Source organism: Passer domesticus, chromosome 32, assembly GCF_036417665.1.
Source record: "Passer domesticus isolate bPasDom1 chromosome 32, bPasDom1.hap1, whole genome shotgun sequence".
Classification (NCBI taxonomy): Eukaryota; Metazoa; Chordata; class Aves; order Passeriformes; family Passeridae; genus Passer; species Passer domesticus.
In genome coordinates, this window is record NC_087505.1 from 605,896 (window position 1) to 628,917 (window position 23,022).

A 23,022-nucleotide genomic window follows, 5' to 3' on the forward strand; every position below is an offset into this window, starting at 1 on the left:
CCACGCTGGGGAGGTGACACCGGGCTCAGCCACGCTCTCTCCTTGTCCCCACGTGCCTCAGCGTGGCCCTGTGTCCTCCCACGCCGGCCCTGTGGTGCCACGGCCTGAGGTCACTCCATGACCCCGGGGCTGGGGACTGTCCCCAACCCTCAGCACTGTCCCAGGGTGGCCTCGGGGCTGTCTCACAGCGATCCCAGCCCGGGAACCCAAAGGCTCTGGCAGCACCGCGAGGCCAAAGCCCCCGCAGTGCCACGGGTGTCCCCTGTCCCCACGGGTGTCCCCTGTCCCCACGGGTGTCCCCTGTCCCCGTGGGTGCCCAGCCCGTCCTCGGGGCACCGCGGCTGCTGCTCCGCCGGTGACTCACGGCACGGCCCCGGGGCCAGCCGGGGGCACGGGGCGCTGCCGGGTGGCACACGGGGACACTCGCGGGTCCCTCCCCTCCTCTCCCCTCTCCCTGTCCTTCCTCGCCCCTCGCCGATGCCCAGAGCAGGCACAGAGCCGCGCACGGCCCCCGCGCTGCCTGCCCCGCCGGCAAATCCTGCTTTTCCACCAAAAAATCCTGCTTTTCCACCAAAAAAATCCTGCTTTTCCACCGGTAAATCCCCCTTTTCCACCAAAAAATCCTGCTTTTCCACCAGTAAATCCCCCTTTTCCACCAAAAAATCCTGCTTTTCCACCAAAAAAATCCCCTTTTCCACCAAATAATCCTGCTTTTCCATCAGTAAATCTCCCTTTTCCACCAAAAAATCCTGCTTTTCCACCAAAAAAATCCGCTTTTCCACCAAAAAATCCCATTTTCCACGAAAAATCCTGCTTTTCCACCAAAAAATCCCCTTTTCCACCAAATAATCCTGCTTTTCCACCAGTAAATCCCCCTTTTCCACCAAAAAAATCCTGCTTTTCCACCAAAAAAGTCCTGCTTTTCCACTGGCAAATCCCATTTCCGCTAAAAAATCCCATTTTCCACCAAAAAAATCCTGCTTTTCCAGAAAAAAAATCCCCTTTTCCACTGGCAAATCCCCCTTTTCCACCGGCAGATCTCCTTTTCCACCAACAAATCCCCCTTTTCCACCAGCAGATCCCCCTTTTCCAGGATCCAGACCCCTCTGGCGGCCCCAGGCCGAGCTCCCCAGCGCCAGGGCAGCCCGGTGGGTGCTGCCGATCCCGTCCCGGTCCATCCCGCTCCATCCCGGTCCATCCCGCTCCATCCCGGTCCATCCCGGTCCATCCCGGTGACCCCGGCAGGTCCCTCCAGCGCGGGCCCCGCTCCCGAGGGATTCCAGGAATTCCCAGCTCCCGACCTGCAGCCGCACGCCCCGGGGCTCATCCCAGCCAAACACCCACCCCGGGGGTCCCGAGGCCGCCCTCCCCACCCCGGGGGCACCGGGAGCTCCCGGGGATCCCCACCTGCATCGCGCCGGGCTCCGCAGTGTCCGTGTGTCGCCGCTGTGACCTGGCGGTGCTGTCGCCGCTCTCTCCTCACCTCGCACCCATCCCGCCGGCCCAGCCGGGTTTTTAAGGAGGCTCCCACCCCTCCCTGACGTTCCCAGGGCGTTCCCGGAGCGGGGCTTACCTGGGAAATGGTTCCCCGGGGTTGCAACACCGGGACGGGTCGGTGCGAGCAGGGACCCGCAGCCGGGCCGGCTCCTCCCGGGGCCCTTTCGGGGTTTGGGGTGGGGGGACGTGTGTGGGGAGCGCCCCAGAGACCCCACGGGCTGCACGAGCGCTCAGAATTCCCACCGGATCCTGAAAATCCACCCATCCCAGCTCCAGCCCAACCCCAGGCACCGGGGGCAAAGAAAATCCTTAATTTGAGCCAAAACCACTCGTTCTGGTGGCTGTAAGGGGCTGACCCAGGTTTGGAGCAAATAAAATCCTTTATTTGAGCCCAAATTCACTCGTTCTGGTGAGTGCAAGGAGCTGGCCAAGGTTTGAGGTGAATAAAATCCTTTATTTGAGCCCAAACCACTCATTCTGGTGGGTGCAAGGGGCTGACACAGGTTTTGAGATTAATAAAATGCTTAATTTGAGCCAAAGCCACTTGTTTTGGTGCTGGCACAAGTTTGGGGTGAATAAAATCCTTAATTTGAGCCGAAATCACTCATTCTGGTGGGTACAAGGAGCTGGCCAAGGTTTGAGGTGAATAAAATCCTTAATTTGAGCCTAAACCTCTTGTTCTGGTGCTGGCACAGGTTTGGGGTGAATAAAATCCTTTATTTGAGCCTAAACCATTTGTTCTGGTGGCTGTAAGGGGCTGACCCAGGTTTGGAGCAAATAAAATCCTTAATTTGAGCCCAAACCACTCGTTCTGGTGGGTGCAAGGGGCTGACACAGGTTTGAGGTGAATAAAATCCTTAATTTGAGCCCAAACCACTCGTTCTGGTGGGTGCAAGGAGCTGGCCAAGGTTTGAGGTGAATAAAATCCTTAATTTGAGCCCAAACCACTCATTCTGGTGGGTGCAAGGGGCTGACACAGGTTTTGAGATTAATAAAATGCTTAATTTGAGCCAAAGCCACTTGTTTTGGTGCTGGCACAAGTTTGGGGTGAATAAAATCCTTAATTTGAGCCGAAATCACTCATTCTGGTGGGTACAAGGAGCTGGCCAAGGTTTGAGGTGAATAAAATCCTTAATTTGAGCCTAAACCTCTTGTTCTGGTGCTGGCACAGGTTTGGGGTGAATAAAATCCTTTATTTGAGCCTAAACCACTTGTTCTGGTGGCTGTAAGGGGCTGACCCAGGTTTGGAGCAAATAAAATCCTTAATTTGAGCCCAAACCACTCGTTCTGGTGGGTGCAAGGGGCTGACACAGGTTTGAGGTGAATAAAATCCTTAATTTGAGCCCAAACCACTCGTTCTGGTGGGTGCAAGGGGCTGACACAGGTTTGAGGTGAATAAAATCCTTAATTTGAGCCCAAACCACTCGCTCTGGTGTGTCCAAGGAGCCAGCACGGGTTCAGGGCCCTGTCCAGCCCTCAGACCTCTCTGGCTGCCCCGGGATGGATCCGGCTCTTCCCAGCAGGGAGCTGGGCTCGTTAAGTGCCATCCATAATTAATCAGCGCTGCAAATTGCAGGCCTGGTGTCTCCCAGAGCGATGCGATGGCGAGATCAGATCCTGCCTTATCGGGGAGGGCGCACCTGAGGATGCAAAGCAGGAGGTGATTTATCCCGGGGGGGGGAGCCACCTGCTCCCAGCACCTCTGGAACTGCCTCCCATCCCGGAAAAAACGAGTCAGCTCTGCCCTGGCCCCTTCCTAATCTCGGTGGGGAGGAAGCAAACCTGTTCTGGGCCGAGATGCTGCGGGTGTCGCGGCGTTGATGCAACACCCCGGGAGGGTGGGAATCCCTCCCGGGGCCTGCAGGCAAACAGCTCACGCCTGAATCACGGCCTTTCATCGCCCTGCTCCCCTGGCAGATGTCACAACCACATCCAGGCCCTTATTTTTACAAGGCATCCAGGGCGTGTGCGGGCGCCCCGAGCAGCCGGCAAGCACCGCAGCCCGGCCCAGCCTTGGGGAGCCCGGGGAGGTTGGGGTTCCCCTGCTGCAGCTGCCCCCCAAAATGAAAGGTTGGGAGGTGTTTGGTGCCTCCAGCACCACGGGAGCCTTTCCAGAAGGGTCTTTTGTTGTTTTGGTATTCCTTGAATAATTTTTTTCAGCAGGATTTCTTTTCCTGGGAAGCTGAGAAGCCTCAGCTCCTCCTGGGTTTTGCTGCTTTGGAATATAAAGATTGTTTATCCAACATGTGAGTTGTTTTAGCTTAATAGCCAGCCACAGCCAGATGTGTCAGTGTCCTGGTTCAGGGCAAATTTGGGAGATAAAAGCAGCATGCAGTCAACCCAGGAGAGTCAGACTGTAAAAAATCAATCACAAGTTTCCTTTATCATTCTTCTTAAACCTCCTGTCTGTATCCTTTTCCTATATTCTTTAGTCTAGTTTTAGTGTAGCATTCTTCAATTAATTACAGATTATTCTAGAATAAAATAATCAGAAAATAACAAATTAACCTCCTAAAAACATGGAGTCAGGTTCCTCATGTTCCTCCTTCATCCTAAAAGACCAAAAAGGATGGGCATCATGCTCCTGACCAAGGGGCTGCACTGAGCCCTTCCTGTCACCTCCAGAACATTCCAGAGGCTCATCCAGGGCCGCCTCACGCCTCAGGAATGGTCCTCAGTGTCACAGCAGTGTCACAGCAGTGTCACAGGAGTCCCCACATTCCCATCCGGGCGCAGGGCAGAGCACGGGGAGCCCCAGCTCCCCTTTCCCCCCCGACCTGACACATTTCCTGCCTCCAATTAAAGCCACACCTTTCTGCTTCATTCCCAGCCCTGCGTTCCCACCGAGGGAACAATAAATAGTCATTCCCGTTGTGAAATGCAGCCCGAGAGCAGACAGAGGCCGCCTGTGGCCGAGCCGCGGTGCCACCAGCCCGGCAGGACCTGTCCCCTGCCCAGCCCCGCTCTTATCACCCGCTCTGCCTCGGCTTCTCTCCCTCTTCTCTCCCTCTCCTGGTGCTGCTGAGCTGCCCACGCCCTCTCCCTTTTTAGATTCTCCTTTTGGGGTCCCCACAGCCTCTCCCAGGACGTGCAGCTGGCTGGGAAGGTCCTGGAAGGGCAAAGGAAAAGTGGGAAAACCGGGCGCTCCTCCGGCCCTTTCCTCACTTCCCGCCAGCTGCAGCTCGCTGGCATTGTACCCTATCCCAATTTGCTGGAATTGCACCCAAATCCCACCTTTTCCCAGCCCAGATGGGATCTTGATCCCGGCCTCGCAGCCCCTGGGGCTTTCCAGGCCCAGGATTTTGGGGTTTCCCAGGATTTTGGGGTTTCCCAGGATTTTGGGGTTTCCCAGGATTTGGAGGTTTCCCAGGATTTTGGGGGTTTCCCAGGATTTTGGGGTTTCCCAGGATTTTGGGGGTTTCCCAGAATTTTGGGGTTTCCCAGGATTTTGGGGTCTCCCCTGAGCTCCCTCCAGCTGCCTCCCCAGAGCGCGGGCACGGCTCTGCCCGTGGGGTCCCCACAATGGGACCACCCCAGCACCTGGGAATGGGGGGTGTGGGGAGCCCCGGGGTGTCCACAGGGGTCACACCCTCCTGCAGTATCCCCTGCACCCCCAGAGCACCCCCTGAACCTCTGCAGCATCCCCTGCACTCCCTGAACCCCCAGAGCACCCCCTGCACCCCCCAGAGCCTTCCCTGAACCCCCAGAGCATCCTCTGCCCCCCCAGACCATCCCCCACAGCATCCCCTGGACCCCCAGAGCCTCCCCTGAACCCCCAGAATATCCCCTGCACCCCCAGAATATCCCCTGAACCCCCAGAGCCTTCCCTGAACCCCCCCAGCATCCCCGGCACCCCCTGCACCTCCTGCACCCCCAGAGCATCCCCTGAACCCCCAGAGCACCCCCTGCACCCCCAAAGCATCCCCTGCACCCCCAGAACATCCTCAGCACCCCCAGAGCCTCCCCTGAACCCCCAGAACATCCCCTGGACCCCCAGAATATCCCCTGCACCCCCATCCCCTGCACCCCCCAAAGCGATGACCCCACCATCGCCCCGACCCCTCCTCGCCCCCCTCTCCCCCACAGACGAGTCCCCCCCATCAGTCCCGGTCAGTTTTTTTGGGGTGTTTTTTGGGTTTTTTTCCGGTGTTTTCCTTTATTAATTTATACAAAAAAGGTCGCGAGCGGCCCCGGCTGCCCCCAGCCCGGCCCCGGGGGTGGGGAGCACCGGGAGGGCGGCACATCCCGGGACAACCCCCCAAAATCCGGGCGGGGGGACGGCAGGGAGGGCTCCCAGGCCACGCGCACCCACCCCGGGCTGCCCCTGGAGGTGCCACGGGGGGGACAGGGACGAGCCCCCCCCAAATCCAGGGGGGTTTGGAGCCGAGCCCCCCTCGCTGCGGGGCGGGGGGAGCCGCAGTGGAGGGGTGGGGGGCGAGCCCGGGGGTGGGGGCGCACGGAGAGAGGCGGCTCCGCTGCCAGGGCCCCCCGCCCGTGCCCCCCGCTCCGGGGCAGAGCTGGGGAGGGAAGGCGAGCCCAGGAGGGCAGGGATGCAGCCGGGGAGGGGGATCCTCCGGCAGCAGCGGAGAATTTTCGGGTTTTTTTCCCAGGAGCATCCCAGCGGCTTCTGGCGCTTCCAGGAGCAGAGCCGGAGGCCTCGGGCGCCTTCCCGTCCCCCACCACCCTTCTACTTCCTCCGGCAGCCCTTGGCCGCGTCCCCCATCATGTCCCAGTACTCCCCGAACTCCAGCTTGGCCTCGTTAGGGTCTCCCATGCATTCGATCTTCTCTTCCAGGGGTCCCACGCACTGCAGAGGAAAAAACATCGGCGTGACGGCCACCAGCAGCCAGAGACCCCCCAGCCCCTCCCCAGCTCCTCCTGCCCACCGCCGGGCTCTGCCCTCACCTTGCCCAGGTGCGGCAGCTTCTGCACCACCAGCTCCTGCATCTCGTTGGGGGTCAGGTACTCCTTCTGCCCCTTCACGGCGTAGCAGTGGAACTGGCTGATCACCGTCTCGATGGCCCGCTCCACGTCCGTCAGCTCCTGGCAGTCCTGCGGGGGGGACAGGGGGTGAGGCGGGGGGGGACAGCTCCGTGCAGGGGGGGGACAGGTCCTGGAGGGGTGGGACAGGTCCCCAGAGGGATGGGACAGGTCCTGGAGGGGTGGGACAGCTCCTTGGAGGGGTGGGACAGCTCCTTAGAGGGGTGGGACAGGTTCCCAGAGGGGTGGGACAGGTCCCCAAGTAGGGTGGGACAGGTCCCCAGAGGGGTGGGACATCCCGCAGAGGGGACAGGACAAGCCCCGAGCGGGTGGGGCGAACATTTCATCCCCGCACAGCCATGGGATAAACCTCCTTGCCAGCGCCTGGCCCCTCTGCGCGGATGTGAGGCGCCCTCCCGTCCAGCTGTGGCACCTCCCCATCCAGCTGTGAGCCTCCCCCATCCAGCTGTCAGCCCCCGTCCAGCTGTCAGCCCCATCCAGCTGTGAGCCCCTCATCCAGCTGTGAGCCCCCATCCAGCTGTGAGCCCCATCCATCTCTCAGCCCCCCATCCAGCTGTGATCCCCATCCAGCTGTGAGCCCCTTCCAGCTGTCAGCCCCATCCATCTCTCAGCCCCCCATCCAGCTGTGAGCCCCCCCATTCATCCAGCTGTGAGCCCCTTCCAGCTGTGAGCCCCCACTGCCCGCAGCCCCCACACGGATCCCGGACCGCTCCATACAGATGTTCCTCCCCCCCATCCAGCTGTGGCGGCTCTGCCAGCCCCTCCAGCTGCCATCGCCTGTCCCCCCCGAGCTGTCCCCCCCCAGACGCGCTGTCCCCGCCAGGCTCAGCCACCCCGGCGTCTCTCGCCACCCCCGGCGCGGGCCCGTCCCGACTGGTTCTTCCTCTCTCTCCTCCGCACAAGCGGCGGTGGCAGCGTGAGTCAGTGCCCGCCGGCCCGGGGCTCCGGGGAGCCCCTCTGCCACCCCGCAGACCCCAGCCCCGGCTGGGTGAGGGGCGCAGAACAGCGCGACCCCCGCTCCCGGTCGCTCCCGGTCACTCCCGGTGACTCCCGGCCGCTCCCGGCCGCTCGTGCGGCTCCGTTCGAGGGCAGCCACGGTGATTCACCCAAATCTGCGGCTTCCCCTCGGAACGCCGTGAAACCACAGCCGCCGATGCCCACTGGGCACCCCGCACAGCCTCAGCCCGGCGCCCCAAAATCCCGCACAGGTGCCGGGGGCTGCGGGGTGGGCACGTCCCGCTGGGCAGCCGAGGAGCAGCGGAGCTTCGCTGCCGTGGGGCATCCCCGGAGAGGCTGCGAGGAGCGCGGCCGGCTCCCGAAGGTCTGAGCTGCCCGTCCCCCCGAGCTCTGCCACCCCCCGGAGCAGCCCCCGGCTCAGGGCTGCGGGGCCGGGGCCGTGCGGGGTCACCCCCGCCCCGCCGCTGCCGCGGGGTCCCCGCCGGACCTTGCGCTTCTTGCGGCAGTTGCACTGGCCCATCCTGCTGCTGGCGGCTCCTCGGGGGTCTCTCCGGGGGTCTCTGCCGTGCCGCGGGGTCCTGGGGAGCTGGCGGGGGAAGGAAGCCAAGCTCAGCTCTGGGCTCGGGGGGAGCCTCCCCTCCTGGGGCGCCAGGACTCCTCCTCATCCCCGAGCGGAGGGCAGGAAGGAGCCCCGGGATGCGGCGCTGGAGCTGCCGGGACACGTCCCCGGCGTCCTCGCAAGTCGTGGCAGAGCCGAGCGTGGGAGCAGAGGGCGCAGCCCCCCCGTCCCCGCCGTGGGGCGGCCGGGCCACTTACCTGCAGCGCGGGCTGTCCCAGGTGTGCGCGGGCTGCGGCGGGCCGGGGTTTTATACCGGGGAGGTGTGAGTGGGAGCTCCGTGGTGCAAGGCGTCTCATTTGGGAGCCTGGCCCGGCGCCAGCGTGGGGCCGGGAAACGCCTCCTTCCCGGCCGCACCGACGGTTCCCCGTCCCGGCTCGGCCGCGTGGGAACGGCACCGGGCCTGGAGCGGGATTTCACCGGCCCGGAGCACCGGGATTCCGGGGCTGAACGCTGATGTTCCCCAGCCGGGATGTGCTGCTGGATGTGTCCCCCCCCGTGCCACCCAAGACCCTCAGAGGATGGGCATGGTTGCCATGGAGCTGGCGGCCAGGGTGGCATCGCTGCCGGGATCTGCCGAGCCCCACCCCGGCCACAGCCACAGCTCTGCCCCCCACGCCCCCCCAGCGCGGCAGGAAGGTGTTTGTGGGGCGCAGGGTGGCACCCCAAAAGCCAGACCAGCGCCAGGGCAATTTGGGAATGGCCCCGGCGCCACGGAGTGACCCCAAAGCCATCAGCCCGGGGCTGGGCCTGTCCCCAGCGTGGGAGGAGATGGGGGATCAAATCAGAGCCCCCCCGCAAGAACAGCAGGATGCTCAGGCTCAGGGAAACCTCTTTATTTGAGTCTCCATCACTTCTTGGCCGCTTTGTCCCTGCGCACGGCCTTGGCCAGCTCCCCGATCAGCCGCCAGTACTCGCCAAACCTCAGCTCCTCGTCGTTGTTCACGTCCAGCTCGCTCATCTTCTCCTCCAGGGAGGGCACATCCTGCGGGGAGCACACGGGAGGGTGCCCAGAGACCGGCGTGGGCATCAAGCTGCCAACGCCAGGGCGCCGGGAGCGGCCCCGCGGTTCGGGGGGACCCCCGGGGACCCCGCGGTGCTGCCGCTGCCCCCCTCACCTTCATCAGGTTGGGCAGCTGGAGCTTCACCAGCTCCTTGAACTCCCCGGCCGTCAGCGTGCCCTTCTTGCCCTCCTTGGCGGCGAAGGTGACGAACACGGTGACGATGCGCTCGATGGCCGCCTCCAGCTCCGTCAGCTCGGCGGGCTCGGTGGGCTCGGTGGGCTCGGCCGTGGCCATGGCACCGGGCACGCCGCTAGCCCAGGGCTGCAGGCACAGGAGCCCAGAGGGGGTCGGAGCGTCCCAGGGGGGACCCTCGCCCCCTCCCCAGCCCAGCTCAGCCCCGCAGCGCTCAGGAGGGTCCCGGGGTTTGTGCAGGAGGGGCCGCGGGTCCCGGGGGTGACGGAGCGGGGACAGGGGGGACATCAGGAGCTGCGGGGAGCGACGCCGCACTTACCGCAGGCTGCGGGCAGGTCGCAGTCCCCGGGAGGTTTCGAGGGGTTCGGGAGCTCTGGGGACTTTTCAGGTGTTTTTATACCCGCGCCGCAGGAGGGGACAGCGCAGCCTTTGTCCCCCCCGCGCCGGTGTTGGGTTTCCTGATGCGGCCGGACGGACGCGCAGTCACCGCCCGGGCGCCGCCGTCCGTCGGTCCGTCCGTCCCTCCGCTCCCTCCCCGCCTGGGCACCGGACCAAACTCGGCCTGAACTCGCCGCGGCCTCGGCGGCGCCGCCCGGGGACCTCCGGTGGGGACAGGACGGGACCGCGGGGCTGGAGCATCACCGGGGCCGTGCACAGAAACATCCCCGGGGCCGGGATCGTTTTGGTTGGAAAAGATCTCCGAGAGGATTGAATGCAAACTTTGAGCTCCATTCCGGGGGTGCAGGGCAGGTGCCACCCCCAGCTGGGGACACCGAGTGACCCCAGGGCCCCGGTGACATTCCGGTGACATCCCTGTCACATCCCTGGCTCGGGCAGTGTCACCGACCCAGGGCCCGGCTGGGCCCGCACCGAGTGAGAGTTGTGACTCAGCCGCCCGCTGACATCATCCCTATTAATAGTGGGCTCTGTAAAAATTAATTAATCCAAATTAATTAGGGGGTTGGAACGGCCCTTTTAATCAGTGGGTATTTATAACATGGCAGCCCTGGCACCTGTCCACCGGGCAGAACGAGTTCCCGTGGGCACCCCAAATCCCCCGGGGACCCCGAGGGGACCCCGGCCACAGCCTCAGGACTGTCCCCAATGTCCCCACGGGTGTGACAAACAGCGAGCAACACGCGGGCATTTGGGGTCCCAAAGCCCCAGCAGTGTTTTGGGGGCCGAGGGCAGGGGGGTCCCCGCTACAACGTCCCCATCAGGGTTTGTGCTGAGCCCTGACACGCTGGCGGGGACAGGGAGGCTCCCACGGTGGCCCTGTCCCCACCCCAGAACCGTCACACCAGCTCACGGGGCAGGAATTGCCTTCCTGCAGCCCCATCCGGCCCCGGGATGACGGAGGGGACGGGGCTGGGACGGTCACCGAGCCCCACGTCAGGGCACCGGGGTGGCCTCTTGGGAAAGCGGCGGGTGAGTCAGGCCCGGCAGGGACCGGGACAGGTTTGGGGTGAATCACCGGCCCCGGAGCCAGGCGGGCCCGTGACTGCCCGGCCCTGGAATTCGGGGTGAGGAAGGGGCACATGCAGCAGCGGCCCCACAGCGGGAGGGGAAGGGACAGCCAGGTCTGGGATCCCCGTTGGGACCGTCCCCATGGGCACGGGGTGCTGACCCGGCCTTGGGGACACCGGCATGGCCAGGAGGGGACCGTGGAGGGACTGGGGCCATGGAGGGACTGGGACTGGGGCCATGGAGGGAGTGGGACCATGGAGGGACTTGGGCCATATAGGGACATGGATGGGGGTCATATAGGGACAGGGACTGTATAGGGACTTGGGCCATATAGGGACTCAGGCCATATAGGGACAGGGACTGTATAGGGTCTTGGGCCATTTAGGGACAGGGCCATAGAAACTTAGGCCATTTAGGGACAGGGACCATATAGGGACTTGGGCCATATAGGGACATGGACGGGGGTCATATAGGGACAGGGACCGTGTAGGAACTTGGGCCATATAAGGACAGAGATGGGACCATACAAGCACTCAGGCCATATAGGAAAGGGACCACACAGAGACTTGGGCCACATAGGGACAGGGAAAGGGCCATATAAGGATGGGACCATATAGGGACTCAGGCCATATAGGGACAGGGACCGTGTAGGGACTTGGGCCATGTAGGGACAGAGACAGGGCCATATAGGGACTTGAGCCATATAGGGATGGGACCATAGAGACTTGGGCCATTTAGGGACAGGGACCATATAGGGATTTGGCCCATACAGGACCACAGGACCCGGTGTGACAGGGTGACCGCGTGCAGGGGGTCAGTGCCCACTTCCACATCCTCATCCCGGGGTTCTCCACAACCTGTCTGGGTTGGGGACCCCAACTAGGGATGGCCGCGGTGCCCAGCCCGGCAGTGTCCCCTGCTGGCCCCATCGGGGCTCGCTGGAGGGGACCGTGAGTGCCCAAAGCCACCGCGGTGTCCCCAGCCCCGCCACTGCAGCTCCTCCCTTTCCAAACCCCGGGGATGGAAAAGCCTCTTCCATAGCCCCGGTGATGGGATGGGGAGACAAGATCGGCCCAGCCCGGCACGGGGAACTGGAGCAACTGGTTTAGCTGGGTCAAAGTGGAGCAGGGGAGTCGCAGTGGCTGGAACCTGTTCCAAGCTGTGTGTAAAGCTCCTGGCATGTCCCTCGCTGCTCCCGCTTCGGGAAGAGCTCCTGGGAATCTGCCAGCCCTGCTGGGCGAGCTCTGCCCCGGCCGCAGGGTCTGGGACCCCCCCAGGACCCCCCGGTGTTGGGGTTCACCCTGGGGCACCCCGGTCCTGCTGTCCCTGAGGGTTTGGGGGGCTGGGAGTGCCTGGCCCTGTCCCCTCTGTCCCTGCCTGGCAGGGAGTGGGCTCGGGGTTATTTTTGGGCAATGCCCGTCCCTGTCACGAGCAGCTGCTGGCCCGGTGGCGTTTCCGGGCTCTCCCGGAATCCTGCCCGCTGTGAGCTGCTCGGGGACAGGGACACGGCCAGTGAGTGCCACGGGGCCCCTCCCGGAGCCCCCAGGCTCAGGATCCAGCCCCTCCCGGAGCCCCCAGGCTCGGGATCCCGGGATCGGCCCCTCCTGGAGCCCCCAGGTTCGAGATTTGCCCCCTCCCAGTGCCCCCAGGCTCAGGATCCCAGGATTTGCCCCCTCCCGGAGCCCCCAGGCTCGAGATTTGCCCCCTCCCAGTGCCCCCAGGCTCAGGATCCCAGGATTTGGCCCCTCCTGGAGCCCCCAGGCTCGGGATCCCGGGATCCAGAGCCCCCCCTCCCTGCCCCACATCAGGATCAGGGCCGTGTCCCCTCCCGAGCTGCCCCTTGGGACCCCTCCCCTGTCTGGGGACCCCCACATCCATCCAGGACCCCCCGGTCTCCCCATTCCCAGCGCAGTGGGGAGGGGGCTCGGCCCCACAGGAGCACCGGGTTTGGGGTCCCCGGGCAGCGGGCAGGAAGGGCGGGAGGCGGGAGCAGAGGCTGCAGGAGGTAATTAGCCCCTAATTAGGGCTGGAAGCCGGCACGAGGAGCCGGCAGCACCCGGCGCTCGGGAAAATGCTGCTCCTGGTGGAAGGGGTTCCAAATCCTGGGGGGGGAGTTCCAGAGAGGGGGACTGAGGAATTTGGGAGATCAGGAATTTGGGGGATGAAGAACTTGGGGACTGAGGAACTTGGGGGCTGAGGAATTTGGGGGATCAGGAATTTGGGGGATCAGGAATTCAGGGGATCAGGAACCTGGGGGATTAGGAATTTGGGGCCTGAGGAACTTGGGGGATGAGGAATTTGGGGGATTAGGATTTGGGGGAATCGGGAATTTGGGGACTGAGGAATTCGGGGGCTGAAGCATTTGGGGGATCAGGAATTCGGGGGATCAGGAATCCGGGGGCTGAGGAATTCGGGGGCTGAGCTCCCCGGGGATGCCGGAGCCGGGCAGGCTGCGGGCTCCAGCCCGCGCGGACCGGGGCCGTAACGGGATCCTCGGGATTATCAGCATCCCCGGGGCCAGCTCGGGCTCCGGTTTCTTGGCCGAGGCGTTGCTGCAGCAACGTGGGGCTCGGGATTGTGGGGCCTTTTCAGGCGGACAAGAGCCCTTTGAGAGCGCGGGGAGTCACCCGATACCCCCGCGGCTCCCCCCGGGCCCCGCTGGCTCCCGCGGCCGGGCCGAGGACACCGGATCCCGTTATCAGCGCCGGGAGCGGCGCTGGCCGCGGCGCGGCCCCGGGGATGCGGCCCCGATGCCGGCGCTGACAGATGGGGGATGCCCGCGGTGCCACCGCGGGGTCACGGCGTGGCCAGCGCCGCCACCCGGGGGTCCCCGGGGGTGTCCCCAGCCAAGCACGCCGCTGTCCCCCCCAGCCCTGCCAATGTCCCCAATTTTTCCGCATCTTGGGGGTGGCGAGGGGCACTAAAGGGACCCCCCTGAGGGGACGCTGTCAGCCCGGCCGTGCCCGGGGGCTCGGGGGGTGCTGCCCGCGGGCATCGCGGGGGCTGTGCCCCCCACGCCCGGCCCCCGCGGGGCTGGCCGGCGGTGCCAGCCGGGCTGCCCAGCCCCGGTATCGGATCCTCCCGGAGGGAGGGGGCTTGGAGCTTATTTAACGTGCCCAGCCCGGCCGGGCGGGCGCACTCGCAGCACCGGGAGCTCAGGTGAGCACAGGTGACTCTGTCCCCCCCCAAACCTCCCCTCGGGACCCCCTGGCCAGCCCCTGGGAGCCCCCCAGACCGCCCAGTCGCGCTCGGCAGGATCAGGGCCGGGGGTGGGTGATGCTGGGGACAGGGGGGCTGGAGGGTGACGTGCTGGGGGTCCCGCAGCCGCAGCCATGGGATCGCAGCTGGAAGGGGCCATGGAGACCCTGATCAATGTCTTCCACCACTACTCGGGCAAGGAGGGGGACAAGTACAAGCTGAGCAAGAAGGAGCTCAAGGAGCTGCTGCAGAGCGAGCTGGGATGTTTCCTGGAGGTAACTGGGACCAGTTTGGCGCCTGGGGGGGGGTCTCCCTTTCCCCATTCCCGGGGGGGAACGGCGGCTGCCCAGCCCCAGGGCTCACCCTGTGCCCCCCCAGACCCAGAAGGACGCGGGGGCCGTGGAGAAGATCATGCAGGACCTGGATGAGAACGGCGACGGGGAGGTGGATTTCCAGGAATTCGTGGTCCTGGTGGCCGCCCTGACCGTGGCCTGCAACACCTTCTTCTGGGAGAACGCCTGACGCCCCTCCTGCCGCAGCAGGGCGCGGGTTCCCAAAGTCCAGAGCCCCCCCGGCACCCCCCAGCTCACCGCCTCCGCTCCCCGGCACTCCCAGGGGATCCTGCTAGGATCCAGCTGCACAATAAAGGCACCGACCCTGCCCCAGGGGGGTTGTCAGCTCCTTTGTTCCCGCTCGGGATTCCTGCCCCATGCCCCTGCGAGGGCCCCCAGGGGATATCCCACTGGGGGGTGATGGGGAAAGGCCAGCCCGGGTCACCCCAAGGGCCTGGAGACAGCCCTGGATCCACCTGGGGATCCACACTGGGATTTACCCTGGGATCCACCCCAGGAACGACCCTGGGAACCACCCTGGGATCCACACTGGGATCTACCCTGGGATCCACCCCAGGATCCACCCTGGGATCTACACTGGGAACCACCCTGGGATCTACACTGGGATCCACACTGGGATCCATATGGGATTCATACTGGGATCTACCCTGGTATCCACCCCAGGATCCACCCTGGGATCTACCCTGGGATGCATATGGGATCCACGCCAGGAATCACCCTGGGACCCACCCTGGGAACTACCCCGGGATCCATCCCAGGATCCACCCTGGGAACCACCCAAGGATCCATCCCGGGATCTACCCTGGGATCCACGCTGGGTTGCATATGGGATGCATACTGGGATCCACCCCAGAGTCCACCCCAGGAACCACCCTGGTATCTATCCTGGGGTCCACCATGGGATTCACCCTGGGATCCACCCCGTTATCCACCCCGGGATCCACCCCGGGATCCACCCTTGATTCATCCTGGGATTCACCCCAGGATCCACTCCAGGATCCACCCCGGATCCACCCCGGGATCCACCCTTGATTCTTCCTGGGATTCACCCCGTTATCCACCCCGGGACCCACCCCTGGACCCACCCGTCCGCCCAGGGCACGGTGACCCCAGGAGCAGCGGGTGACAGGCTGGGACTCGCCGCACGTGGCTCCGGCGGCGCCGGCGGGGCTGGAGGAACCGGTTGGGATCCACCGGGAGGCCAAGGGCCCCAGCAGGGCCGCCAGCGCCATCGTCCGCCCGCCACGCCGGTGAGGATCGGCCCTGCCCAGGGGTGGTGGGACACGGGAAGGGTCCAGGGGAGCTGGGCAGCGTTCCCAGGGACACGCGGGACACGGCAGAGCCAGGGCTGGACACCAACAGGTCCCTTCCAACAGCTCCGGGATGATTCCACTGATTCCGTAATTCCAGGGTTCCGTGAGGGCTCCACGGGAAGCGACAGAGGAGCGGGTGAAGCCGACACGGAACTCACAGCGCCACAGTTCCGTGGGATTCAGGGGTTCCAGCGTCCCGTGACTCCGTGATCCCACAAATCCGTGACTCCGTGATCCCACAAATCCGTGACCCCACGGCTCCTTGACCCCATGATTCCCTGGTCCCATGGTTCTGTGGTGATCCTGTGGCGGTTCCATGCTGGTTCCGTGCCGGTTCCATGACAGTTCCATGATGGTTCCGTGGCAGTTCCATGACGATTCCATGGCAATTCCATGACGGTTCCGTGACCGTTCCGTGACAGTTCCATGCTGGTTCCGTGGCGGTTCCATGACGGTTCAATGATGGTTCCGTGCTGATTCCATGCCAGTTCCCTGACTGCTCCATTACAGTTCCGTGACAGTTTCATGACAGTTCCATGGCGGTTCCCTGACAGCTCCGTAACGGTTCTGTGATGGTTCCATGATGAATCCATGACGAGTCTATGACAGCTCCATGGCAGTACCCTGACATTTCCATGCCGGTTCCATGCCGGTTCCATGGCAATTCCATGGCAATCCCGTGCCGGTTCCATGACGACACCGCTCTCTATGACGTCACCAGGACTCCGCCCCGATTCCCGCCAGAACGCTCCCGCCTCCCTTTTGCCCCGCCCCTTTCCCCGCCCCCTCCGCGCCTGCACCAACCACCGCCCACCGAGGGGGGGAGCTCGCGCAGCAGGGGGCGTGGCCGAGAGCGCGGCCGCCATTTCGGCGGGGGCGGGAGCGGTGCCGGCGCCATTTTGTCGCGGGCGGCTGAGGGAGAAGCGGCGGCGGCGGCGGGAGCGGGCGGAGCTCAACGCCAGCCCCGGCCCCGCGCCGGCCCCACACCGGCCCCGCACTCACCCGCCCGCCCGCCGGAGCTCACCGGAGACCTGGCGACCGTGTGCTTCGGTGAGTGACCGGCCCGGCTGCGCGGGGGCGGGGCGCCGGGAGGGGCCCCTGAGGGCCCCGGGGGTCCCCTCATGGCCCGGGGGTCCCCCCCGGGGGGCCCCTTCAGGCCCGGGGCTTTTCCCCCTGTCCCTGCTCCGGAGCCGGGCCTGAGGGGGGCGGAGCTGTTTTTTTTTTTTCCCCTCAGGATGAAAAACGCTTTAAGAACCACTTGAAATTGAAAAGGCTGCTCTATATTAAAATAAAATTATTTGAAATTATTTAAAGCAGGAATAACGCTTTATGTTGTCTCTACTTTTGGGTGTAAATCCTGTCAATAAAGCGGTTTTTTGAGGGTGTTGTAGAGTGAGCGCATCCCGGCCGTCATCCACCCGTTAAATTTGCTGCTAATTATAAATTAATTAATAAATCGATCTGCAGAGATCTGAGCTTGGAACTCAGCGTGTTTCTGTAGCATCCAGCACTGGGGGGGATTTAAATCCTTGCCCTGAGGGAGGTGGAACCTCGATGTTTTTAAAGGATATGATGCTTTTGTAGCATCATCTTGGTTTTTAGTCCAAATTTTATTTCCTGGGCCCTTAAAGTTGGGGTTTGCACCTTGGCCATGCTAAGAACATGGGAAATGTGGAGGTGTCACTGTGCTAAGAGCGTTTGTGTGCCATTTACAGCTGGGTTTTTTGTGTTATTACTCGAAAAACCGATAAGGTATTCACTGTGAAAAGATAAATTTTTACTAAAGGTAAATTAAAATATTTTATTTAATAAAAAATATTTATTAAATCTGCTAGAGGGCGAGAAAACATTAAAAATACATAAATATACTTGCCTACTCTTAGTTCTATCAACAGAGAACAGAGGTTTTTTAATACTTAATCTTGTAAATATGTAATAATTGTATTAATTTGATGTCTTGGGTTCTGGTTTGCATCTTTGCTCTGAAGATGGCATTTGGTTTCCATCTTGCTCCTGAATTTTTACATTATTCCTCCTAATTTTGCTGAAGCATTCACTGTAAAAAGATAAATTTTTGGCAAGGGAGAAATAAAGGAACTCCCTGATTTATTAAAACTGGGAGGGGACTAAAAAACATTAAAAATCCCAGCATCAGAACTAAAAATCCTGGCAGAGGGCTAAAAATCACTGAGAAAAAAATGAATATATCACACATAACCTGCCCTAATCTTGATTTCCTCCCCTTGGGGAAGCAGAACAGAAGGGATTTTTAGTATTTAGTGGTACAAATGTGTAAGAAATGTCTAATTTTTCCCTTTTGGGGCCTGTTTTTTGCAGATTCTCTGAAGATGGCTGCACAGTCAGCACCGAAGGTCGTGCTAAAGAGCACCACCAAGATGTCTCTGAACGAGCGGTGAGGAAGCCAACAACGGCACCTTCAGCTCCTAAGAAATCATATATAATTTTTTTTATTTTTTACTTAATTCTCACTATCCAAAATCCAAAACCCACCGTGGTTTCCGCCCTCTTTTAACCTCGTCCGGCGAGCGGGCGCCCTCCACGCGCCCGCCTTACCCTCCGACCCCTGCGGCACGCAAGGTTAAAAGGGCCAAAAAAATCCCGGAGGGATTTCTCCGTGTCTTTTAGTGTTGATTCGCCTCGTAAATCCGGTGGGATGTGTTGTAAGAGCAGAGACCAACCTCACACCCTCCCTGTCTCTCCCACATGTTTTGACATTGGTATTTTGGCTCTGCTGCCGCGCCCGAGGGTCCCGCCTGCCCGGGTGGGCTCTGTAAGAGGCCGGCGGCGGCCTCGGAACCGGCCCGAAGGCCCTTCTGGGTCTTGTAAGAGGCAACAGCTTTGGCTTCACCTCCATCTCTCTCTGTCCTCGAGCTCTTCCCGTGGGTCATTCCGCTGGGTTTTTCCATGTGTGGCTCCTCTGTGATGACTAACGGGTGTCCCGCTCTCCCGCTGAGCACTTTGGGGTTCAACACGCTGGGATGGGGCAGCTTCTGCACTGCAGGGAGGTGTGGCCCGAGCGCAGGGACACCTTGCTGGCTCCTTCCCTCCCTGGCAGCCCAAACCCCTCGTTTTGAGGGGGTGGATTTTGCTCGCCAGCTCCCGGGGTGCTGCTCAGGAGCTTTATTTACCATCTCGCTGCGTGTTCGCTCTGCGATGGAGAAATTAAAACACCACTTAAATTCCCAAGTGGCCTCGTTTCAGGAGAGCAGCTGGGTGGCATTCAGGAGATGCTCTGGGTGGTGGAATTTTGTACAATCATGGAATTGCTAAGGTTGGAAAAGGCTTTAAGATGATCCCTTCCAACCTGGCGCCGGAGGACACCGAGCATGGCATCTTCCCAACCTACCTCCTGGCCTGGAATTTTGACGCTTTTCCCAGATTTTTTGGGGGTTGATTTGGCTTTTGCTGTCCTGTTTCTCGCCCACCCTGTCACGACCATCCCCGCTTCCTGCTGGTTGTCACCCCTTCTGCCATCTCTAAACCCACTAACCTCCGGCTTTCTCATTCCCACTGAAAACTTCCACCTCATTCCTGCCTCTCCGGGCCTCGCGGCCAGCGAGGGATCCGTAATCCCATAAGTGCCACTCTTTGCATAAGGTTCATGGGAGCTGGAGCCCCACTCGAGCACCGTGAAATGCCGATAATTGTGTGTTTTAAGCTTTAATTAAACCCCGTTTTATTCGACCTTGAAGCTTCACTAACATGCTGAAGAACAAACAGCCGATGCCGGTGAATATCCGGGCCACCATGCAGCAGCAGCAGCTGGCCAGCGCTCGAAACAGACGTCTGGCCCAGCAGATGGAGAACAGACCGTCTGTGCAGGCCGCTCTGAAGCTCAAACAGGTGAGGGGAAAGAGGATTTGGGCCTTGCAGGATGTGGAAAAAACAGCTCCGGAGAGAGAAAGAGGCCAGAGAAGGGAAGGGGATGGAGGGTGAGTGTGGTGGAGGAAAGGAGACTCGGGGGGGATCTTGTGGCTCTCCACATCTCCCTGACAGGAGGCTTGGGTTGGACACAGCAGGAGTTTTTTCCTGGGAAGGGTGGTCAGGCCTTGGCAGGGGCTGCCCAGGGAATTCTGGAGTTGCCATCCCTGGAGGTGTCCAGGGAAAGCCTGGATGTGGCACTCAGTGCCCTGAGCTGGGCACAAGGTGGAGATTGGACTCTGTGGTTTGGGAGGTCTTTTCCAACCTGGAGACTTTGGGAATTGTGTAAAAAAGGTGTTGGAGAGTGTGCAGAGGAGGGACACGAGGATGGAGAAGGGTCTGGAAGGGCCATGTGAGGAGTGGCTGAGGGCACTTGGTGTGTCCAGCTGGAGCTGAGGAGACTCTGGGATCTGCAGCTGTGATCTCTGCTCCCTGGGACAGGGACAGGATCCAGGAATGGCTGGAGCTGTGCCAGGGAGGTTTAGGATGGATTTTAGGGAAAGGCCCTTCCCCCAGAGGGTGCTGGGCACTGCCCAGGCTCCCCAGGGAATGGGATGAAGCTGTGCCAGGGAGGTTTAAGATGGATTTTAGGGAAAGGCCCTTCCCCCAGAGGGTGCTGGGCACTGCCCAGGCTCCCCAGGGAATGGGCACAGCCCTGGTGCTGCCAGAGCTCCAGGAGCTGTTCCCAGGGTGAGATTTTGGGGTGTCTCTGCAGGGGCAGGAGTTGGCCTGGATGATCCTGATGGACCCCTCCCAACTCAGAGCATTCCATGATCTTAAAAATGAGATACCTGGGAGGGACTGGCAGCAAATGCCACTTTGTACCTCAGCTCAGTGACACGCTGTCATTCCCTGGTTGTCGGTGGGGGTGTCGGGTGCTGGCTGTTGATGTCTCCTCTCTATTTTTCCAGAGAAAAGGCTCATCCCGGGGTCCGAGTGCTTCACCTCACAGTCCCCAAAATCCCACCCTCCCTCGGGAGCCGCTGCTGTGGTGCTTTTCCCCCGAGGAGCAGCGGGGCCAGCTCCCGTGCTGGCAGATTGGGAGTGCAGGCCTGGACTCCAGGCACAACCCCAGCACTCGGAACACGTCCCCGTTGTGTCCCCACTGTGTCCCCAATCCCAGATTGCTGCATGACTCCTGTCCCCCCCAAATCTTCTCTTCCAGAAGAGCTTGAAGCAACGCCTCGGCAAGAGCAACATCCAGGCGCGGCTGGGCCGGCCGGCGGGGACGCTGGCCCGAGGAGCCCTGGGGGGCCGCGGGCTGGCCCTGGGCCAGCGGGGGCTGCCCCGGGGGGCCCTGCGGGGCCGCGGCGCCCGCGCCATGATCCGAGGAGGGGTGGCGCTCCGAGGTCAGTGCCCTGCCGTCCCCCCGTCCCCCTCGCGCGCCGTTCTGCGGGCTGAAATCCCGTTTTTGTGGTTTCCCCGCTGAAGGTCAGGGCCTGCTGCGCGGCGGGAGAGGGATTGCCCCCCGGATGGGCCTGCGGAGAGGCGGCATCAGGGGCCGCGGCGGCCCGGGAAGAGGCGGCCTGGGCCGGGGCGCCATGGGCCGGGGAGGGATCGGCGGCAGAGGTGAGTGACTGCAACAATCCAGCTGGGATCGTCCCGTCCTTACACCCCGAGAATTCCAAGCCTGGAATTCAAACCGTTTATCCAAGAGCTGGTTGTTTTAAAACTGAAGCTCAGCAGGGTGGGAGGGGAAACCCAGGAGCCATATTGCTGGGAATTCTTCATGTGTGGAGACGTGAGGTTTGATTTTATGTTTCTCAGAAGGCTGGTTTATTATATATATTAAAATATTACATTAAAACTATACTGAAAGAGAGGAAAAGATTATCAGAAAGCTTGAAAAAACAAGAATAACAAAATCTTGTGACTCTCAGAGTCTGATGTAGCCTCATCTGTGATTGGCTTTTAATTAAAAACAACCAACATGCACTTGTTGCATTCCACAGCAGCACATAGTTACTGCTTACATTCTTTTCTTGAGGCTTCTAGCTCCTCAAGAGGGAAAAATCCTGCCATAAAATATCAGAGTAACAGAAATTGGTGTTAGACTGGAGGAATCCTCAGGAAGTTCTAAAATTCTCCGGGTGATGAGAAGGAGCTGGGTCAGGAAACACCAGGATGCAGGCAGTGAGGGTTTGTGTCCCCCGCAGGGCGCGGCATGGCCGGGCGCGGCCGGGGCGGCTTCGGCGGGCGCGGCAGAGGCCGGGGCCGCGGCAGAGGCTCGGCGCGCCCCGCACTCACCAAGGAGCAGCTGGACAACCAGCTGGACGCCTACATGTCCAAGACCAAGGGACACCTGGACGCCGAGCTGGACGCGTACATGGCACAGACGGATCCCGAGGCCACCGACTGAGGGGCCGGGACTGCCGGGGGGAGCTCGTTCCGTCGGGGGCCCCCGATGGGAAATCCCGACTTAGTGTGTTCTTCGATGTTTTGATACTCTCTGTTGTATTAAACTTTTTTTGGATTGTTCTTTTCCGCGGAGCTTTTTGGTGGTTTTTCCCTGAGGAAACGCGGATGGGATGGATCTGCTGTGGAGGATCTGCTGGTGGCAGCGCCAGGGGTGTGCCCCTGCCTGGGGGACCAGCTCTCTGTGTGCCTCTGGAGCTCCGTGGTTGGGGTTTGGGATGAGTTTGTTGGGTTTTGGGATGGTCTGTTGGGTTTTGGGATGGCTTTGTTGGGTTTTGGGAAGGTTTCTTGAGTTTTGGGATGGGTTTGTTGGGTTTTTGAATGGGTTTGTTGGGTTTTAGGATGAGTTTGTTAGATTTTTGGGATCCCCTTGTACATTTTGGGATAGCCACATTCCCAGCTGGAGTTTAACCCCCCTGAAGCCAAATCCAGCCTTCCCAGCAGGAAGAGCCTGACTTTGGCTGTTGTTCTTTTCCCAAATCCTTTTTATTCTGCACCAAAAATCCCCGTGGGCTTGGGCCAGGTGGAAAACTTCCCTGTTTTAGTGGATTTTGGGAGGTTGAAGTTCTTTTGGTGTTTCTGTGTGGTTCAAGTGTTTGTTTAAAGAAATGAGAGGCAGGGACAGAAACTTCAGCCAGGACAGTGAAGTGGAAATGCCTCTTTTCCAGAACAGGCTCCAAAATCCACCATTTTCCAAAAAAAAAAAAAAGACGAATTTTGGAAACCCAGTGTGACTGAAGGGTCGGTGCTTTTATCACCCACCCCTTCCATGCAGCGTTCCGGGGGATAACCGGGAACGGGACCCGCGGCATTCCTGGTGGGAGCGGGGCCGGGACCTGCGGTATTCCCGGGGTATAACCGGGAACGGGACCCGCGGCATTCCCGGTGGGAGCCAGACCGGGGCCGGACCCGCGGCGCTCCCCGTGGGAGCGGGGCCGGGACCCGCGGCATTCCCGGGGTATAACCGGGAACGGGACCCGCGGTATTCCCGGGGTATAACCGGGAACGGGACCCGCGGCATTCCCGGGGTATAACCGGGGCCGGACCCGCGGCATTCCCGGGGTATA

General features: G+C 61.4%; 4 protein-coding genes and 1 long non-coding RNA gene across 7 annotated transcripts; 3 read left to right on the forward strand and 2 right to left on the reverse strand.

The window, feature by feature from the left end:
- Nucleotides 1-5,647: 5,647 nt before the first annotated feature.
- On the reverse strand, nucleotides 5,648-8,038 carry S100A14 (S100 calcium binding protein A14). The gene is made up of 3 exons (XM_064401757.1): nucleotides 7,943-8,038; nucleotides 6,403-6,549; nucleotides 5,648-6,304 (listed from the first exon to the last, which is right to left on the reverse strand). The coding sequence occupies exons 1-3, from the start codon at nucleotides 7,973-7,975 to the stop codon at nucleotides 6,185-6,187; spliced, it is 300 nt and encodes a 99-aa protein (XP_064257827.1). The 5' UTR covers nucleotides 7,976-8,038; the 3' UTR covers nucleotides 5,648-6,184.
- An 854-nt stretch (nucleotides 8,039-8,892) lies between these two features.
- On the reverse strand, nucleotides 8,893-11,368 carry S100A13 (S100 calcium binding protein A13). The gene is made up of 3 exons (XM_064401490.1): nucleotides 9,587-11,368; nucleotides 9,190-9,396; nucleotides 8,893-9,056 (listed from the first exon to the last, which is right to left on the reverse strand). Exons 2-3 carry the CDS (start codon nucleotides 9,367-9,369, stop codon nucleotides 8,922-8,924), a joined length of 315 nt encoding a protein of 104 aa, XP_064257560.1. The 5' UTR covers nucleotides 9,370-9,396; nucleotides 9,587-11,368; the 3' UTR covers nucleotides 8,893-8,921.
- LOC135288166 (uncharacterized) lies at nucleotides 10,988-11,530 on the forward strand. The gene is made up of 3 exons (XR_010351434.1): nucleotides 10,988-11,110; nucleotides 11,142-11,198; nucleotides 11,360-11,530. It is a non-coding gene; the product is annotated as an uncharacterized LOC135288166 (long non-coding RNA).
- A 673-nt stretch (nucleotides 11,531-12,203) lies between these two features.
- On the forward strand, nucleotides 12,204-14,595 carry S100A1 (S100 calcium binding protein A1). 2 transcript variants are annotated; one of them, XM_064401491.1, is made up of 3 exons: nucleotides 12,204-12,351; nucleotides 14,059-14,207; nucleotides 14,311-14,595. In XM_064401491.1, exons 2-3 carry the CDS (start codon nucleotides 14,067-14,069, stop codon nucleotides 14,452-14,454), a joined length of 285 nt encoding a protein of 94 aa, XP_064257561.1. In that variant the 5' UTR covers nucleotides 12,204-12,351; nucleotides 14,059-14,066; the 3' UTR covers nucleotides 14,455-14,595. The 2 variants fall into 2 exon arrangements, with proteins under 2 accessions (XP_064257561.1, XP_064257562.1); XM_064401492.1 differs by having other exon boundaries at nucleotides 12,206-12,246.
- Nucleotides 14,596-16,453: 1,858 nt separating this feature from the next.
- On the forward strand, nucleotides 16,454-22,018 carry CHTOP (chromatin target of PRMT1). 2 transcript variants are annotated; one of them, XM_064401489.1, is made up of 6 exons: nucleotides 16,454-16,648; nucleotides 17,936-18,011; nucleotides 19,312-19,462; nucleotides 20,709-20,889; nucleotides 20,972-21,109; nucleotides 21,697-22,018. In XM_064401489.1, the coding sequence occupies exons 2-6, from the start codon at nucleotides 17,947-17,949 to the stop codon at nucleotides 21,897-21,899; spliced, it is 738 nt and encodes a 245-aa protein (XP_064257559.1). In that variant the 5' UTR covers nucleotides 16,454-16,648; nucleotides 17,936-17,946; the 3' UTR covers nucleotides 21,900-22,018. The 2 variants fall into 2 exon arrangements, with proteins under 2 accessions (XP_064257559.1, XP_064257558.1); XM_064401488.1 differs by having other exon boundaries at nucleotides 16,455-16,648; nucleotides 20,706-20,889.
- The last annotated feature ends 1,004 nt before the right edge of the window (nucleotides 22,019-23,022 follow it).

Bases quoted from the DNA above. Each gene is read 5' to 3' on its own strand.
- S100A13 (XM_064401490.1), bottom strand. From the start codon at position 9,369: ATGGCCACGGCCGAGCCCACCGAGCCCACCGAGCCCGCCGAGCTGACG. The intron at 9,057-9,189 runs GTGAGGGGGGCA...TGCTCCCCGCAG, and splicing joins AGCTGCCCAACCTGATGAAG to GATGTGCCCTCCCTGGAGGA.
- S100A14 (XM_064401757.1), bottom strand. From the start codon at position 7,975: ATGGGCCAGTGCAACTGCCGCAAGAAGCGCAAG. The intron at 6,550-7,942 runs GTCCGGCGGGGA...TCCCCCCCGCAG, and splicing joins ACTGCCGCAAGAAGCGCAAG to GACTGCCAGGAGCTGACGGA. The intron at 6,305-6,402 runs GTGAGGGCAGAG...TTTCCTCTGCAG, and splicing joins AGCTGCCGCACCTGGGCAAG to TGCGTGGGACCCCTGGAAGA.
- S100A1 (XM_064401491.1), top strand. From the start codon at position 14,067: ATGGGATCGCAGCTGGAAGGGGCCATGGAGACCCTGATCAATGTCTTC. The intron at 14,208-14,310 runs GTAACTGGGACC...GTGCCCCCCCAG, and splicing joins AGCTGGGATGTTTCCTGGAG to ACCCAGAAGGACGCGGGGGC.
- CHTOP (XM_064401488.1), top strand. From the start codon at position 17,947: ATGGCTGCACAGTCAGCACCGAAGGTCGTGCTAAAGAGCACCACCAAG. The intron at 19,463-20,705 runs GTGAGGGGAAAG...CTTCTCTTCCAG, and splicing joins CCGCTCTGAAGCTCAAACAG to AAGAGCTTGAAGCAACGCCT. The intron at 21,110-21,696 runs GTGAGTGACTGC...TGTCCCCCGCAG, and splicing joins GGGAGGGATCGGCGGCAGAG to GGCGCGGCATGGCCGGGCGC.